Source organism: Chamaea fasciata, unplaced genomic scaffold, assembly GCF_029207755.1.
Source record: "Chamaea fasciata isolate MVZ Bird 193981 ecotype frontalis unplaced genomic scaffold, bChaFas1.0.hap1 SCAF_7, whole genome shotgun sequence".
Lineage (NCBI taxonomy): Eukaryota > Metazoa > Chordata > Aves > Passeriformes > Sylviidae > Chamaea > Chamaea fasciata.
Window position 1 is genome coordinate 27,414,280 of NW_027094092.1, and position 15,212 is coordinate 27,429,491.

Genomic DNA, 15,212 nt, shown 5'->3' on the forward strand with positions numbered 1-15,212 from the left:
GATGGATGATTGCCGGGGGAGAGAGAGACTTAGCAAATCCCACAGCCAGATGTTCAGGGATGGACACAGCGACCTTCTCAAGGAACCCAGCGGACTATAGCTGTGTCCTTCTGAGGGAGAAGGACAGTCAGGTGCCTCTGGCTGCCTATGTTTATCTCTCATTTCAAAAGGAGCACAAATGGACTCAGCATGGCTGCAAGGATGGATGTTTTTCAGTGCATCGCGGGAAATGACCAGTCATCCGTCTCTTCACTGTGGAGTCTGCCTGCAGCCATCAATCTTGTAGCCCAGCATGGCAGCTCCTTTTGGCTTAGTTTGGCTCAGTGTTAGATGAACAAAGGGAAAGCTGAGCAGAAGGAAGGGAAAGAAGTGCAACTATTCTCTATTTCACTTTGTTTTCCCCTTGCATGGCTCTCTCTCTTCCCCATTATCATCTATTTTTGCTGTATTTTGTAAGGTGTGGAAATGTATATTTTCAGGGTCTGGGAGTTTACAGAATTTCTCTGTTAACAGAGAGGAGAAAGGAGAGAGATATTGAAAAGACATAATTCAAGGTCCAGAGATTCCCTTTTTCAGAGTTTTCTGTGACAGTTTTCAGAACAAGGATGCCCTAGTTAGCTACAGCAGACAGGGAGAAGGAATATAGAACCTTTCCTCCATCTTGCTGTTTTTCTCCCTTTTTTTCCTGATTCTTTCTTCACTGCCACATTATTATTTTCAGGTGTGTACTTCATCTCTCCATTTCTATTCTATCCAAAAAGCAATTAACAGAGCCACATGATGGGACTTTCTGAACACAGGTGTGTAGTGATACCCAAAGCTACAATGGCAGCTCCTGCTGGCAATCAAGCTCGCTTGGGTCAAGCCTTCTTGATGTAACAGCACTGGGCTGTGCAGGCTTTGCATGAGCTGCCTGACCTCATCCAGCACCTATGGTTCCTACTGTGAAACCAGAGGTCATGGCAATATCTTTATTGGTATGCAGTCCATCAGAAGAAAACACATTCAGACATGTCTGTTTGCACACCTAGCACTGAGTCAGCTGGTTTGAGCACTGAACTCAGGTGGGCCAGTTTTTGCCTGAAATACTAAGATTTGATGTACTTTGAGCCAGGCTAGAAGGAAAAAAAGATGTGTGAATACACTGCCTGCTGGACTCCCATAGCTAGGGTCTGCTTTTTTTCCACAGTGAACTGTAATGTTTTTGCTTATTCTGTTTTCCCCTAATATTCTTGCCTCTGGATATCATAACGGTTCGTGTTGGGCTTATTCTGTAAAGGCTTATGTAGAGTTAGCATTGTTCCCCTTAGGACTGCCCCACTGTGGTGTTTGATTGATGCATTTAAAAAAATGTGTGACTACATTTACCTTTTAATTTTCCTGGTTGATCACAAGCATCAGACCTGACAGAGCCAAGCTTTCCTGCAGAACTGTGGTAGGAGATTTCTCCCAGTTTTTATTGTAGGCAAAGAACTGAGATCTCCCAGGCATAAAGAGGGACCAACTAAGCACTGAGGCAGAGCAAGGCAGCTCTGTAAATACTGGACATAGAGATCTCTGAGAAATCCTTACCTGCTTTCAACCCAAATGTGCCATCTGGAGTGAACAGACTTATGCCAAGCTGGGGAAAATTTATACCATCATGGGCTTAAAGAGCTGCTTTGCAGTATGTGCTGAGGTTTTTTTTTTTTTTTTTTTTCTTCTTACCATAAACTTAAAGGATAAACCCTCAAGGAAAACATTTGTTTGGTGAAAACCAGTTTCTCCTCCCCCACACCTTGCACGAGCAGACTTTAAAAGTGGGCACAAGACCTTTCTGAGTGGGGATATTCAGGGAATTCTTTTGTATTTTCTTTACAAAATGGATGGCATCCTTTTCCAACCTGTGTATTTAACAGCGCCACTTCTGAATGAATGGTCATATTTTCTGCTTCTACTCATTTTGCCTCCCTGCAAATTCTGAAAAAGACAAATCTTGTTCATATTGTCATGAGACAGCCTACCCCAGATGGCACATCTGTGTCTCGGGATGCCCTGTGGCTGGCCTGTTGGCAGGCATTCCTGTGGCTTTGAAGGTCACCTTGTTTACACCTTGCCTTTTTCCCCCCTCCCTATTCAGAGGCTTGCTGAGCCTGCAGGCTGGGCTTCACCATCTGCATTTTCTCTGGTGCCATTAATCTTCCTGTTTACCATTCTGTTATTAATTCTAGAGTTCACCTTTTTGTCTAAACCCTTTATAGGCCTCTTGAAATTGCTTGCCTTTTTTGTGGCAAGAGATCTGAGCATCTCAGAGATAATTTGCTTTGTTCTTTCCCATTTGTGAAAGAATACCTACTGGCATCTCATGCCATTGTTCTATTACATGCCTTCCTTCTTATAATAACATTTTTCACTTATATAGCTTCATCTGTTAGATGTATCTTAACACAGGAGTAAATATTATCTTTGTCTTTTGGAATTTGTGAATTGGCCACTGAAATCTGGTATCTGTGAAAATAGTCCTACTTTCTCAGCGTTTTTCTCAGCTGGAAAGAAAATATGTTCAAATCTGTCTTTGTGAGAGCCTGTAAGACCACCTTGCATTTTTGGTGCATTTTATTTAAATGCCTGAATGCCTATGAATATTAAACAAGCCTTACCAAACCCCAGAGGACAGGTGAAGACTATCTCCATTTGACAGACGACGGAAAAGCAGAAAGTGCCTCTGTTCGAATTTGGCTCAGCGTCACTTGGTGGGACAGCAGAGATGCCAAAGGCAGCACCTGGGGTGGTTGGTCCCTATCCCATCCCGAAAATCATGGCCACTTTGCTGTGGCCTTTCTGTTCTCCACTGGTTTATGCAGCTCAGTACTCACTGAGCCGGGGATGCTGACCCAGGTGTGCCTGGCACGACTGAGCCTCAGGCGTGGCTGTGCTGCTCCCCGGGCTGCCCGGCGTGTCGAGCGCTGCCTTCCCGCCCGCCGGAGCTTTGCAGGCGGCCCCAGGATCGGGCCTGGGACAGCTGGCGTTAGGCTGAGTGCTGCTCATAAGCCCCACCACACCCCTGGTGATGCCTTCGGGGTGAGCGGCTGTCTCTGCCTGCTCCCCAGAGCTCTGGGTGTTAGAAAGGCCTCGTTAGCGGAGCTGCCGCCCGTGCGGAGCCAGGCAGAGCTGAGCACAAAACCCCCCTCGGTACAGAGCACCAGAATGCGCAGAGCAGGTTCCCAAGAATCTCTGCAGGACTCAGATTGGCTTTGGCAGGTTTATCAGCTCTGGCTTAGTGCCGGCTCTGCTAGGCCTGGACTGAATTAATTGGGATGCTTGTGCACTGCAGCTGAGAGATAACTGCATTACAGAGATTTATCTGTAACTAAAGGTATCCCCTCCACTGTCCTCGATAAGGACGAGAAGCTATGCAGAATCTCACAGAATTTGCAGGAGGGTTGGCATGGCTGGCTCTACACATGGTTTATGTATGAGTTTGTGTGCAGTACAAGTGTTTTTATTCAGTTCTGTCACGTCCTGTTGCTTGTGGTGGAGGTCCACTCCCTGTTACCCTTTGCAGAGTGTGCAATGTGGGTATGACTATCCCACCTGTGGGTTGGGAGGGACTGGGGTTGGCTGATAACTGTCTGGTTAGTTATTTAATTCTGGTGCTTTGGAGGGGTCAAAATGCTCATCATCTATCTGCGTGAGTTATTCTAGATGGCCATTTACAGATAGATAGCCCAAGTTATTCTTTTACTCACAACAGACCAGAAGCCCTGTTAGGGTGACACAAAGCCCAAAGGAATAGGCTTTTTTACTTAATATTTTTCTCTAAATTGTAGCAGTTATCTTGCCTCTGTCCCTTGATAGTGCCTACAGTGTTGCTGCAGAAGTCTTGGTGTAGTGTGAGCCCATCTAGAACATAAATGCAAGAGTGGCCAGAACACAAATGAGTGCTAGAAAAATGCTGCTGAATGGAGTTATTTCAGATATTTCTGAATGGGGACGATTTCAGCCCTGAGGGTAGTTACTTGATCCAGCATTTAGTCTGATACTGTAATTTGGCAGTCTTTGAGAAGCAGGTACGACTTATTATATGTGACAATGATTTATATCTGTGCTGAGAAATAAATCTGTAGAAAACATCCAAGAGACAACTGACAAGAGAGCTGTTTTGTTTGGGGTTTTTTTTTCAGAGAGATTTTATAGAGGCATTCTAGTCTGCCAGAGAAATACAGCTGCTTGTAAAGTCCACATTTTGATAGTGTGTTAAACTAAACAATGCTTAACCTTATGTTTAAGGGCCTCTGCAATTTTCTGCAGCCCTATTTCTCCCTCCTGTTGTCTTGCAGCCTCCTGGGACGTATTTTAACTTGGGGCTGATAGAAGCTTTCTACTGAATCTCAATCTTAAAACTCAAAGTTGTCCTCTGATATATCTGCAGTTATGCCCAGGCTAGAGACTGAAAGTGTACAGTTCCACCCATACCAGATCTTCCTCTCTCTTCACTTTCTCCCCCTGCCCTCTGCTCTCCCCCAACCTCATCATGAGATTAGCAGCTTTCCATGAGGAGGTGCAAGGGAAACATTGGGATTTTCCAGTCTCCCTGTGCTTCCTAGAGCAAACCTCAGTAGTGCCTAAAATTTCAAACATTTGCCAAGATTAATTTCAGAGCTTTACAGGATAGAGAGTCCTCGAAACTATTTTTTCTATTCAAAATGGTTTGTTTCTGTAAAATAAATATTCTTATATTTTTAAGTGGTTTTGCTTCTAGGAGTGGTTTATCAATTGTCTTTGGTTGGATTCTTGTTCTCACCACAACCCAGTTTACCTTGAGAGTGCAATAATGTATGTGAGGTTTAGAGTGGGATTGGTGAGAGAGACAAAGCATTACTGGGGTAGCCTTACAATCTCTAGTACAGCATAGCCTAATTGCAGCTTGGATTAAAAATAAAGTGAATTTGATGTTTACTACTCTCTAGGGATATTTGTTTGGCTTTATGGACTCATTGTGAGAGTCTGTGTTATCAGTAATCTGTCCCAGGGGAGGCCCATGGCTGGGCTGATGGGAGGTTCTGTGGACCACGTTTGTGTAGAACTGTCAGTGACAAGTTCGCTGCAGATGGATGCTGAATTGCAGGAGTGTTGGGAGAAAAGGGTGGGATATCAGGGGCCATGGAAGATCAACATTAAATCATAATAGCAATAACATGAGCATCTGCTCCTGGGATAACAGGATGTGGTGTAGTGAAAGAAGGCTTTTGGAGATCTGGATCTGCAGGAGGAGTGAAGGTCCTGTGCTGTGCTGGCAGGGGCCAAGCCCTGCTTTTAGTACACACCTGCTTCTGGTCATTGCTGTGAATGTATCAGTTCCAAGGATCCTAACAAGTCACTGTACTGGCCATGAACACAACAAGCAAGCAAACAAGTTAAAGAGAGTGTGGTTGTGCACACATTGAAAAGCTAGAAAATGCAGTTATTCACGTAAGGCATTGTCTCCCCATTCTTTCTTAAGGGATTCCATCCCCCTGCCCCCACCCTTTGCACTCTAACGCTATATTTGTGCCTTGGAGATGTGGAGATGAGCATATGATGGATGGATGGATGGATGCTGCTTGTCTGGGTTTTTCACCACCATTTCCCCTGGGGCACTCTGTCTGCTGGCAGAGAGCACCATCCCAAAAGATGGTATCTTTTGCAAACTCGACAGCTAACAGACAGCTTCTCTCTCTGCATATTTCCCCAAAGAAGAGCAGGCTTAATCTGGTTTTTATATGGCATATTTCATTATAATCTTTTTGACTTCCCATGTTCCCAATACGCCATAATAAATAAAACGCTGGGGGTGGGAACAGCAGAGATGCTGAGGCTTCACACTCTTGTGACACTGATAGATTCTCATTTTAAACTGTCATGGGATTTAATTGCTTGCTGAGCCACTGCACTGCACTTTCAGACACATCCTGCCACATCCTCTTAATGAGCTTAGTGGCTGCATTCACTCAGCAGTAGTTCTGTTTGCTGTGAATTAGGTGGCTTTTTTAGACCACCTATATGATTTTAAAGAGGTAGTGGTTATTAAGGTAATATCCTTGGATTTATCCATCCTAAACAACACTTCATGGACTCATAACATATAGTTTCCTCTGGCACTTCTTATGTTCCAAAAAAACAGCACCAAGAAAGGAAAATTCAAGAATCTATGTGCAAAGTCAGTGTTTGTCTAAGAGGGTTTTTGGAAGCCGGATTGCTTTGGTTTGCATAGTAGCTGTCTCTGGCGTGATAGATCATGCTGGAACTCACCCAATAAGTATCTCTGTTCCCAATTAGAACTGGAAATGGAGCTGCTTACGAGTGCACAGAGATGATGGTTTGGGTGGCAGCTGCTACTGTGGAGATGGAAATGATCCATTGTAAAACAAATACATTGCACTGTATAGAAAAAGGGATGATTGTTTTTAATTTATGTTTCAAAGAGACACTGAAAAGTTGCTTAGCTCTCAATGCGTTGTAAACCAAATGTAGCTTACTTAAGGACAGGAATTCGCAGCTATTTTGGCAAATCAGAACTTGAAAAAGCCCACCATTTTGTGGGATTTGTGAAAATGTGCTTCTTTTGGAGGCAGCAGTTCAATAGAAAACAGATACAGGAACGACACTGGCATGGGTGCTTGTTCAGATTCTACAACTGCAATCTCAGGACCTTAATAAAGGGAGAGGTTGCTGCACTTAGCTTGTAAGCAGAAATATCCATGTTAATTAAATCACTATGAAAGGGACTATGCCAAATTAAGAAACAAAAATTTTAATTATATGCACACACACATATTTGAATTATAATATATGCACAATATTTAACTGTGACACCTAGATTATGATGGTTTACTAAAACAGGAAGAATTACTAAAAAACCATTTTATTTTTCACTGATGATTTTTGTTGATTTGACATTTCCATTTTCTATAGTTCTAACTAGTTGTATCTGCTACATTAACCATGTGCCATAGTATTTGCGGTACTAATCAAAAGGAAATTTACCAACAAACCTTCTTAAAATTTTCATATAAAAGAGAAAGCTTTTAATTATAGTGACTTTACTGGCAGTTATTACTTGTAATAAAGATTATGTTCTCTGAAATTCAAATGTTTGAAGAAGAGCTTGTGATGCAAACTAGAAGTTACAAAGAATTTAGAACAATTAGTTGGTAGCTAATGCCATTAGCTATATTTAAAAAGGATTTGGATGTGATTCAAAGATTTAAAGACACATAAATTCTACATGAACATCTGAGAAATTGATTGAAACAGTAATTACATATAAGCAGTAAAGCACCTGGGAAATGATGATATAGGAGATTCTAACCAACTACATTTTTTCCTGCCAAGGAAAAGCATGCCTCACTACTTCCTTGAAATTCTTTGCAGGATATGTAAAGAACTAATAGGTAGGGAGGCTGACAATTTTCATAAACTTTCCAAAGACCTTTGTTAGGTCTCTAAGGAGAAACCAGGAATTGTCTTGATAAAAACTTTTGGAATAAAAGATAATGGAAGAAAGAACTTTCATTGGAGATAAAGGCTTACAGCTGGTGCATCAAGGTTTAGTGCTTGGTCCAGTATTGTATAATACACTTATGAACAAGCTGCAGAGTGGGAATACCTTGTCAACTACAATGATTTGCACGTAATCTGAAGTTATTGAGAGCAATCATGGCCAGGAAGGTCTGTGCAGAGCCTCTGGGATATGAATGTGCTTGGGGGTGGGCAGAGGGTTGGGCATTTTAATATGGTATCTGTGTGTTTGAATGTATTCTTTATGGGAAGTTGTTGTCCCCATTATAAGGTTCCTAATTCTTCTGCTTAGTTAGTAACTTGGCCATTGAAAGACATCGCCTGAGGTGTAATCTAAAGAATATTGTAATTCATTTGTTTAAATGGGGGATGTGGTTTCATCTGAAAATGCCAGATGCAGTACTGATCCATCTTGGGAAGACTGGTGTATAATAAGAGAAAGTTCAGAGTGGTTTGTCAGGACCATATGAAAAACTTCCCACAGCAGAGTAATAGAAAAGTTGTGGCTGTTTATCCTTGAAAGGAGAGGAAATAAAAGAAATTACAAAAATTTTGGTCAAGAACTTCTATTTTCCCCAGCAAGACAAGGGGGCTGGCAATAGATAAAGTGAAACACTCCTTCTTTCAAACCGTAGTTTAACTGTTGAACTCTGTCAGGTGGGAAAACATCGAGGTAAAAGCGTATCAAAATTCAGAAAGGGCTGGGCTACTTTTGTGTATTTTCAGAAGAGACGGATTTAGGATAAGTGGAAGGGATACTACACTTATCTCTCAGGATGAAACTCAGTATTAGGGTAGGTAAGTTCTTTTGCATTTCTCTCGTAACAGACATTCATAGCTTCTTCTGCAGCATGTGAGGTGACTGCATAGTGTGGCATGGGCAATATCAAAGCAGAGGCAAGCATGGGGTCACAGCTTAATTTCTTAAGCCCAGAAGAGTTCTCCGTCTGGCCTTGTTTGAAGCTTCAGGCACTGGCTGGTACCTTCATAAGCAGGACAGTGAGTGGAACAGACCCCACCTTACTTCCAAATAGCAGTTCCCATGGTCTGGGGAAAGCCTTGATCTTTCACATGAAAACTACATTATGGTTTTTGAGTTGGCTCCTCTGTTTTCTTTAGGGTACTGGCATAAGGGTAAAAGATTCTTTTCTTGCTTTTGTGGGAAAATCATGGATAGTTAAATAGGAAAGAGAAAATAAGGGACTTTGTGAAATGAATTTAATGATCCCTGGTATTGTTTAACTATTTCTATAGGTTAACTGAACTTTCTTTTAGATTTTAGAAGACTTTTATCTGTGGGATTTCAAAAAGTGGTTTGGAAACATAATTTCCTGTCTTCATTACTGTACCCTTTACAGACTAGCCATCTTCCAGGAAGCATTGAATTAATTACAAAGACTGAATTCTTTACAAGGGACCTCTTTGGAAGGTTTTTATGCTGTAAACTTTACATTCCAGATAAGAAAGTGTCTGCTTTTCCCCACTTTTCGGAGCTATTTATGAATTAAAGTGCATTCATAGAAGCTACCAGTGGAGAGGAAAATGAAGAAGTTGAATGCCATCAAATGGCAGTCAGCTTAGTGGGAAAATGGGAAGCAGACACTGAGTTTATTTTCACTGGATGCCCAGCTCACTAATTTAACATCTTGGTGATTCAGTCTCCCCATCAACTGTGAATAAAAATATTACCTTACAACGCCTTGTCAGTGGGATGTTAAATTTAGTAATTAGAAAATGCTCTGAGAGTTTTGGATGAAAAGTCCTCCTGGAGTGTTGTTGTTGGGAAGCAGCAGCGCCACACAGAACAACCATGCCTATTAAAGACAGCTTCCTGTTTTGACCTTAAAACCTACCTTTCCCTCTTTTCAAACTTAGTTTCTGATATCTCTGGAACAAATGGGGAGTAGTTCCACCTTCATATATGTTCTACTTATCCCTCAGCCTTTCCTTGCTCATTTCCTTTTCTAATGCATTCTTTTGCTGGATGTATTGGTATCCAGAGACAGGCGTAGCTTGTCACAGGGAAGACATGTTTGTTTCCAATGCCCTGGAGCTTGCTTGAAGCTTCTTTGCCTGCTGAATGTATGATGACCCCTTGGGGTTTGCAGTCCCTCAAGGTTCTAAATACAGAGCAAATGCCCTTTTGCACCGAAGCACAGGACTTTGAACCCAAGCCAAGCCCACATCCAGAGATGATCATGGAAGTTCCTCAGTGACTTCAGATTCAAGTGTTGGTATTTCTGCATAAGTCAAAAATCCCTTCTTCCTATGGAAATATTTGGATCCAGAGGGAGCTCTATGAACTAGGAGTTCATACAGGGAAATTAAATTTCTATGATTTTCTTTTGACTTTTCTGTCTTTTTTATAGCTCGAGCAAGGGAGAAATTGGGGAAGGGGCCATAATGGGATGGGTATGCAGAGCTTAATGCTGAAAACAGAAGCCTGATTGAATAGAGCTCCTTGTGATGAGAAAGGGGATCAATTCACAGTTGACCCCATCCCATTGTGTGGGTTGTCCTGGGAGTTTCCCTTAAAATCCCAGTGGTTTGGTTTTTCTGCATCGTTTGTACTCAGCCTTCCCCTCCATGAATAGAATAGCTTTTCCTGGAATTTCTGCTGGATTTTCTGTGGTTATTGGCTGAGCTCTCTCACTTCAGAAGACTGGAGCAAGTACATTGTGGAACTACTGATCAGGGACACTGAATCATTTGCTAACTTAAAGTTTTTCATATGTAGAACAAACATATTCCTGGGACGCAACTGCTCCCATGAAACAGATTATACTTACTGTCCCAGGTGGAAGCGTTCATTCATTATTTTGTTTGCAGGAGTGATTTGGGGCTTCAAGAACACATGAATTTCTGCCCTGCAGAATGTACAGCTCATGGTGATAGAAAGGCAGGGAGCTTCAGGCAGACTGGGAAACGAAACACAGTTCTAAAGCATAAGTAGACAGAACTGTGAATTAAGGACACCAGATGCTGATTTTTAAGCATCATTCCTGTACATTATTACTTGTAAATATACTGGCCTAGAGAAAGGAATTCATTTTAGAAGGGAGGGAGTACTTGAGAAATCCATACCTGGCAGTGTTGGGTAAAGACATGTACAGGATGTTTCCCTGCCAGTGGATTGCTCTAAATGAGCCCCTGTATGAGTGGAGTAGAGGCTAGGGTCTACAAGGAAAACTGGATTATTGCCCAGGTATATTTTAACATCTTGCTAAAGTTAATGAGCTGGATTTGCCTGTCTGCTGCACTGTCTCATAATCTAGTGGTAGCATTTGAAAGGGGAATAAGCCTCTGTTCCTTGACTTCTCCAGCAAGTTGCATCAAACTTGCTCATCAATCCACAGTGTCTTTGGAGCTCTGTCCCCAGCCTGTTCCCAAGCCAGCCTGTGGCTCTTCCGGCAATTACTGGGTGCTGTCCCATTTGATGGGCAAGGTTCTGCACTCATAACTGTGTTTCTTTGCTGGTATTGCCAGCTGGAGCCAACTGGAGATTTTATCTAGTCAGTATTACAAGAAAATTCAAGACACGTCTCTTTGTTTTCCAGTGTAAGGTCTCAGCATTGGCCCCCCACACAAACTTTCTGTTTTCCCATGTGTGGAACATGCCCTGGTGTAGGAGAATTAGGATTGAGGCTGTGCTATATAAACTGTGCCAGATGCTAAATTGCATTAAGCTACTTTTCTTCTCCAAGAGACCCCATTCTTCGTATTTCTTATTTCAGTATCCTAAAACGTCCTGGTTTTGTTCTTTATTTGAAGCATAAGGAGAAGGATTTCCCCCCCTCCATTTATTTCCTCCTGATAAAATATATCCAGCTTTTTTTTCCTGTAAACAAGCACGGCAAATGACAAGATAACTGGTTTTCAGTAGGATAGAAATTAATCATATATGGAGTTTCTTAGTGGTTAAATGAACTTGAAGAGCTCTCCTTTCAAGATAGAAACAAGTTTGAAAGTCTGTTCATCATCTGCTTGACATCTCTGTCCTTCTTCTTGTTAGCTCTTTGGTGGAGACGCACAGTGAGTGTGTTTTGTTTTTCAGAAGTTGATCTGCCTCTGAAAAAAGATGGATTCACCTCAGAAAGTACAACTCTGGAAGCCTTGCTGCGTGGAGAGGGAATAGAGAAAAAAACAGACACTAAAGAGGAAGACACTATACAAGAAATCCAGGTAAAGGAGAGCCTCATGCCCTGACATCAGGGCTGGATTTTACAATTTGTCTCTAAGTCTAGCAGTCTTTTGTCCTGTGGTAGAACAGTGTATCTGTTTGTAGTTGTGTCATTCTGCTGCCAAAATGTTATCAAACCTTTGTGCTACACTGTGATGCTCAAAATGATGTCAGTATCTCACACGTCTCTCTTGACACAAGAATCTTTGTTGTTCGACTGTATTCTGCACAGGTCCTGTGTTGGAATTTATTTTGCAGCGCTATGAGATAATTACATTAAAAACTGAGAAGCTGAGGTGGATTCCAACTATAAACTGAATTTTAATGGTTCACATTTAAAGTGAGTTTCACGGATTTCAATTTGGATTCACAGCCCCTGTAGACTAAAATATGTCATTGCCTTGCCTGTTTTGTTTGTTTTAATAGTATGTAGCCTTCTGGAGATATACAAGAAAAACAACTTAAAAGTTGTAATCTTAAATATCTCAGTTATTATTAGTGATGCAGGATGAGAACTATTGCCTCTTCACATGCATTAAGGTTTGAAAATTGTCAAGATCCTATATCATCCTTTAACAATTAAAAGCTGAAACAATTGTAGGTCTGTTATAGAAGGAATTCAGGTAATATAGAGTTCTTGTATACATCTGTCAACATCCATGTCACTTTTAAAACACCTTAAATCACTAGGAAAGTGGGCCTCTCCCACAGCAGCACATCTTTGGTGATGCTAAAACACCATTGTTCCATGAGTCTTTTTAGGGATTTTTAGAGAGAGTTATTAGCAATGTGTCAAACTTGGTAATTCTGGGTGAGATACAATATGTTGCATCTATATCTAAAAGTAGTAAAAATTTGAGGGGTCAGTCTCATGCCAAATGAAACAGAAAAACATAGGCATCAAATCTGTATTAGCTGGAGTTCAGGCCTACTGCTCTTTTTGTTAGAAATTTTACATAGGTAAGGGCAGCACAATTGGGTCTCCCATTCCCAGTTGCACAGGTAAAAGAGCACCATCAAAGAGGAGGCATGCCATGCTCATGGATTGGGGCAAAGCTTGGCATGCGCCCTGCTCTTTGTTAGCATCTTCCGTAGTATATCTGAGTCTATTATGCTGAGAGCTCTTACCAAAGGTCTGTTTTTACCTGCTTCCAAGGTCGCAAGAAGTCATGGTGCAGCATTCTTATGAAATTGACAAGTGCCTTTGAATCTTGGTGTGTGATCTGAGCTCCCAAATTATCCCCAGCAGCAGTTTGAGGAAAGAGACCTCAGAGATAGTGGAACTGACATAAATCCAGGCATTGCAGAGCAAGGAGGGGGTGCAAAAAAATAGAACAGATTTTCAGCTGAACTGCTGTAGCTGTGACCTGTCACCTGGATGCTAGTTTCATCAGAACAGATGCAAAAGGCATGTCTTGCTGCTTTATTTTATGCAAGCACAGCTTATCTGGATTCAGTCTGTAGAACAATGATTGCCAAAGCCTTCACTAGTAGGCAGCTTTCAGTGTGTACTTTGGCACCTGGCAGCTAGACTGAACCAGATCAAAATCACAACCAGTGCCTTTATCGGCGTGACAAATAAGAGCATGCAAATCTCTCTTTTGTTCCTTTGCATACTTGTCTGTGCTGTAACTCTAAAGGGCCCAGCCTCAGTGGTGATGAGAGTGAGCAGGTGGGATAGCCATAATTGTAATTCCCACCTCAGTCCCAGCTACTTGCCACCCTCCCAAATTCGCAGTATCTGTCGGGTGAAGACAACTTTGTGCTTGGCTGCACTGAAGTACATAGGGCTGGGAAACTGTTTTAGAAAGACATAATAGGAAAAGAAAAGTTACTCTGCTGAAACATATAAGGGTTCCCCCTGCTAAATAGATGCAGGCATTGGGACCTGCTGTACAGTTGGTATGTAACAGGATTGACAATTGTGCCCTACAGTAAATTGGTATTGAATGTGTGTCTCCATTGTTTGATGGAGAAGAGTTAGAGTAGCCTTCTCATCATGCAGCAGGAAGGTTATGCCCCTTCTATCAAGCATTAAACTAATTACTCCAGCAGTGTCACCAAATTTAACTTGGTTACATATTATCTCTTTCCTAAATTGATGCTTCAATTTCAAAGCAAGGAAGTGGCCCGTAATGTTTCTCTTAACTCTTGTGTAGTATTATTGTTGTAAATTAGCTTTTTTGCCTCCCGCATACCATGTGGTTGCCCCTGTTTTGTTGGGTTTTTTTTGAGATACTTTAAGATATGAAGCAATATAAAAATACAAACTCTTATCAGTAAGTTTGCTTATTTTCTTACACACATTCTTGCATTTTTTACAGTCTCCTCATGTACAACATTTTTCAAGCACTTCAGTCCTAAGATTAAGTCAATTAATGTATACAGTTGAGTGAATTTTGAAGAAACATTTTATGCATGCAGAACTGGAACCTGCTTAACTTTGACACCCTCTAGTATTTAGTACCTCCAGTATAATGTGAAATTGTATTTCATGATGGTCGGAGCTCATTAATAGCCTCCTGATAGTCAAAAATAGAAGATGCAGCAAAAATTAGATGAAGAATTGATCCTTGTCATGTGCTACAACTTGTTTGTAATACACTGACCAGTATTAGTCTTAGAAATTTAGTTGATAAAATAAGACTAAACTTTTGTAACTGGTCTTCTAAATACAGACTTTCTGAAATGTGAAATTCCTGTTGTATTCTTTCCCACAAGTTCAGAATTTGGTGCTTGAGGTATGTGGAAAGGAGAGGAAGAAACTAATTTTCTCCTGTTCCATCTCTGCTAGCTCTCAAATAGCTTTTAGGTAGAAATTAGAGAGAAGGACAAATACTCTAAGACTGAAAAAATTCCCATCAGTTTAATGTCCCTATGGGAATCTGCATCATGGCTGTAATTTAAATGAATGTTGGCATGGCAAAGGTAAGTTAGTGATTCCAGTTTAGTCCCTTGCAAAATGGCACAGCACCATAAATGGCAAGAGTGGCTGGGGCCAATCTCTGTATTTCTAGCAGACATGCCAAGGGTTGAGGGAATTTCAATGGGACTTCTTCCCACATTAGTGTTGTGATGATTTGCCAGGCCTTTTTCCGTATGATGCCTGACTTGTGCATGTTTTCATGCAGGACAGCCAGCCTGTGTTTGGTTCTGTAGAGGTTACGTTTCAAAAGATTAAAGGATTGAAATTGCCTGGACCAGGCATCTCACAGTTATGTGAGCTGATGAAGTGTTGTTACTAAAAAATAATTAGTTGAACAAATTATTGCTGTTGGTCAATAATTGAGATGAGACCTGTAATTCCTCAGCATTTTCATGCAACAAACTTCCTGCTTCCAGATTAGACTTGTAGCTGTGGTGCAAGCCCTGAAAAACATGTCTTTCTAGATCCATTCTGGAATATATGGAGGAATTTTCTCTATTTTTGCTGAAGAAAGAAGATTGTGAGCTACCAAGGAGAAAACCACTGTTTTTGTATTCCTAAAGTGCA

At 41.4% G+C, this 15,212-nt stretch overlaps 1 protein-coding gene across 6 annotated transcripts in view; it reads left to right on the plus strand.

Moving 5' to 3' along the window:
- DPF3 (double PHD fingers 3) overlaps positions 1 to 15,212 on the plus strand; it is a 178,998-nt gene that overhangs the window by 107,967 nt on the left and 55,819 nt on the right. For all 6 annotated transcript variants that reach the window (XR_010721901.1, XM_066188179.1, XM_066188178.1 and 3 more), the window contains exon 4: positions 11,594 to 11,721. Coding sequence is in view for 5 of the 6 variants with exons in the window: in XM_066188179.1 (XP_066044276.1) it covers positions 11,594 to 11,721 (128 nt within the window). In the remaining variant the exon portion in view is untranslated. The remainder of the gene's footprint in view (positions 1 to 11,593; positions 11,722 to 15,212) is intronic.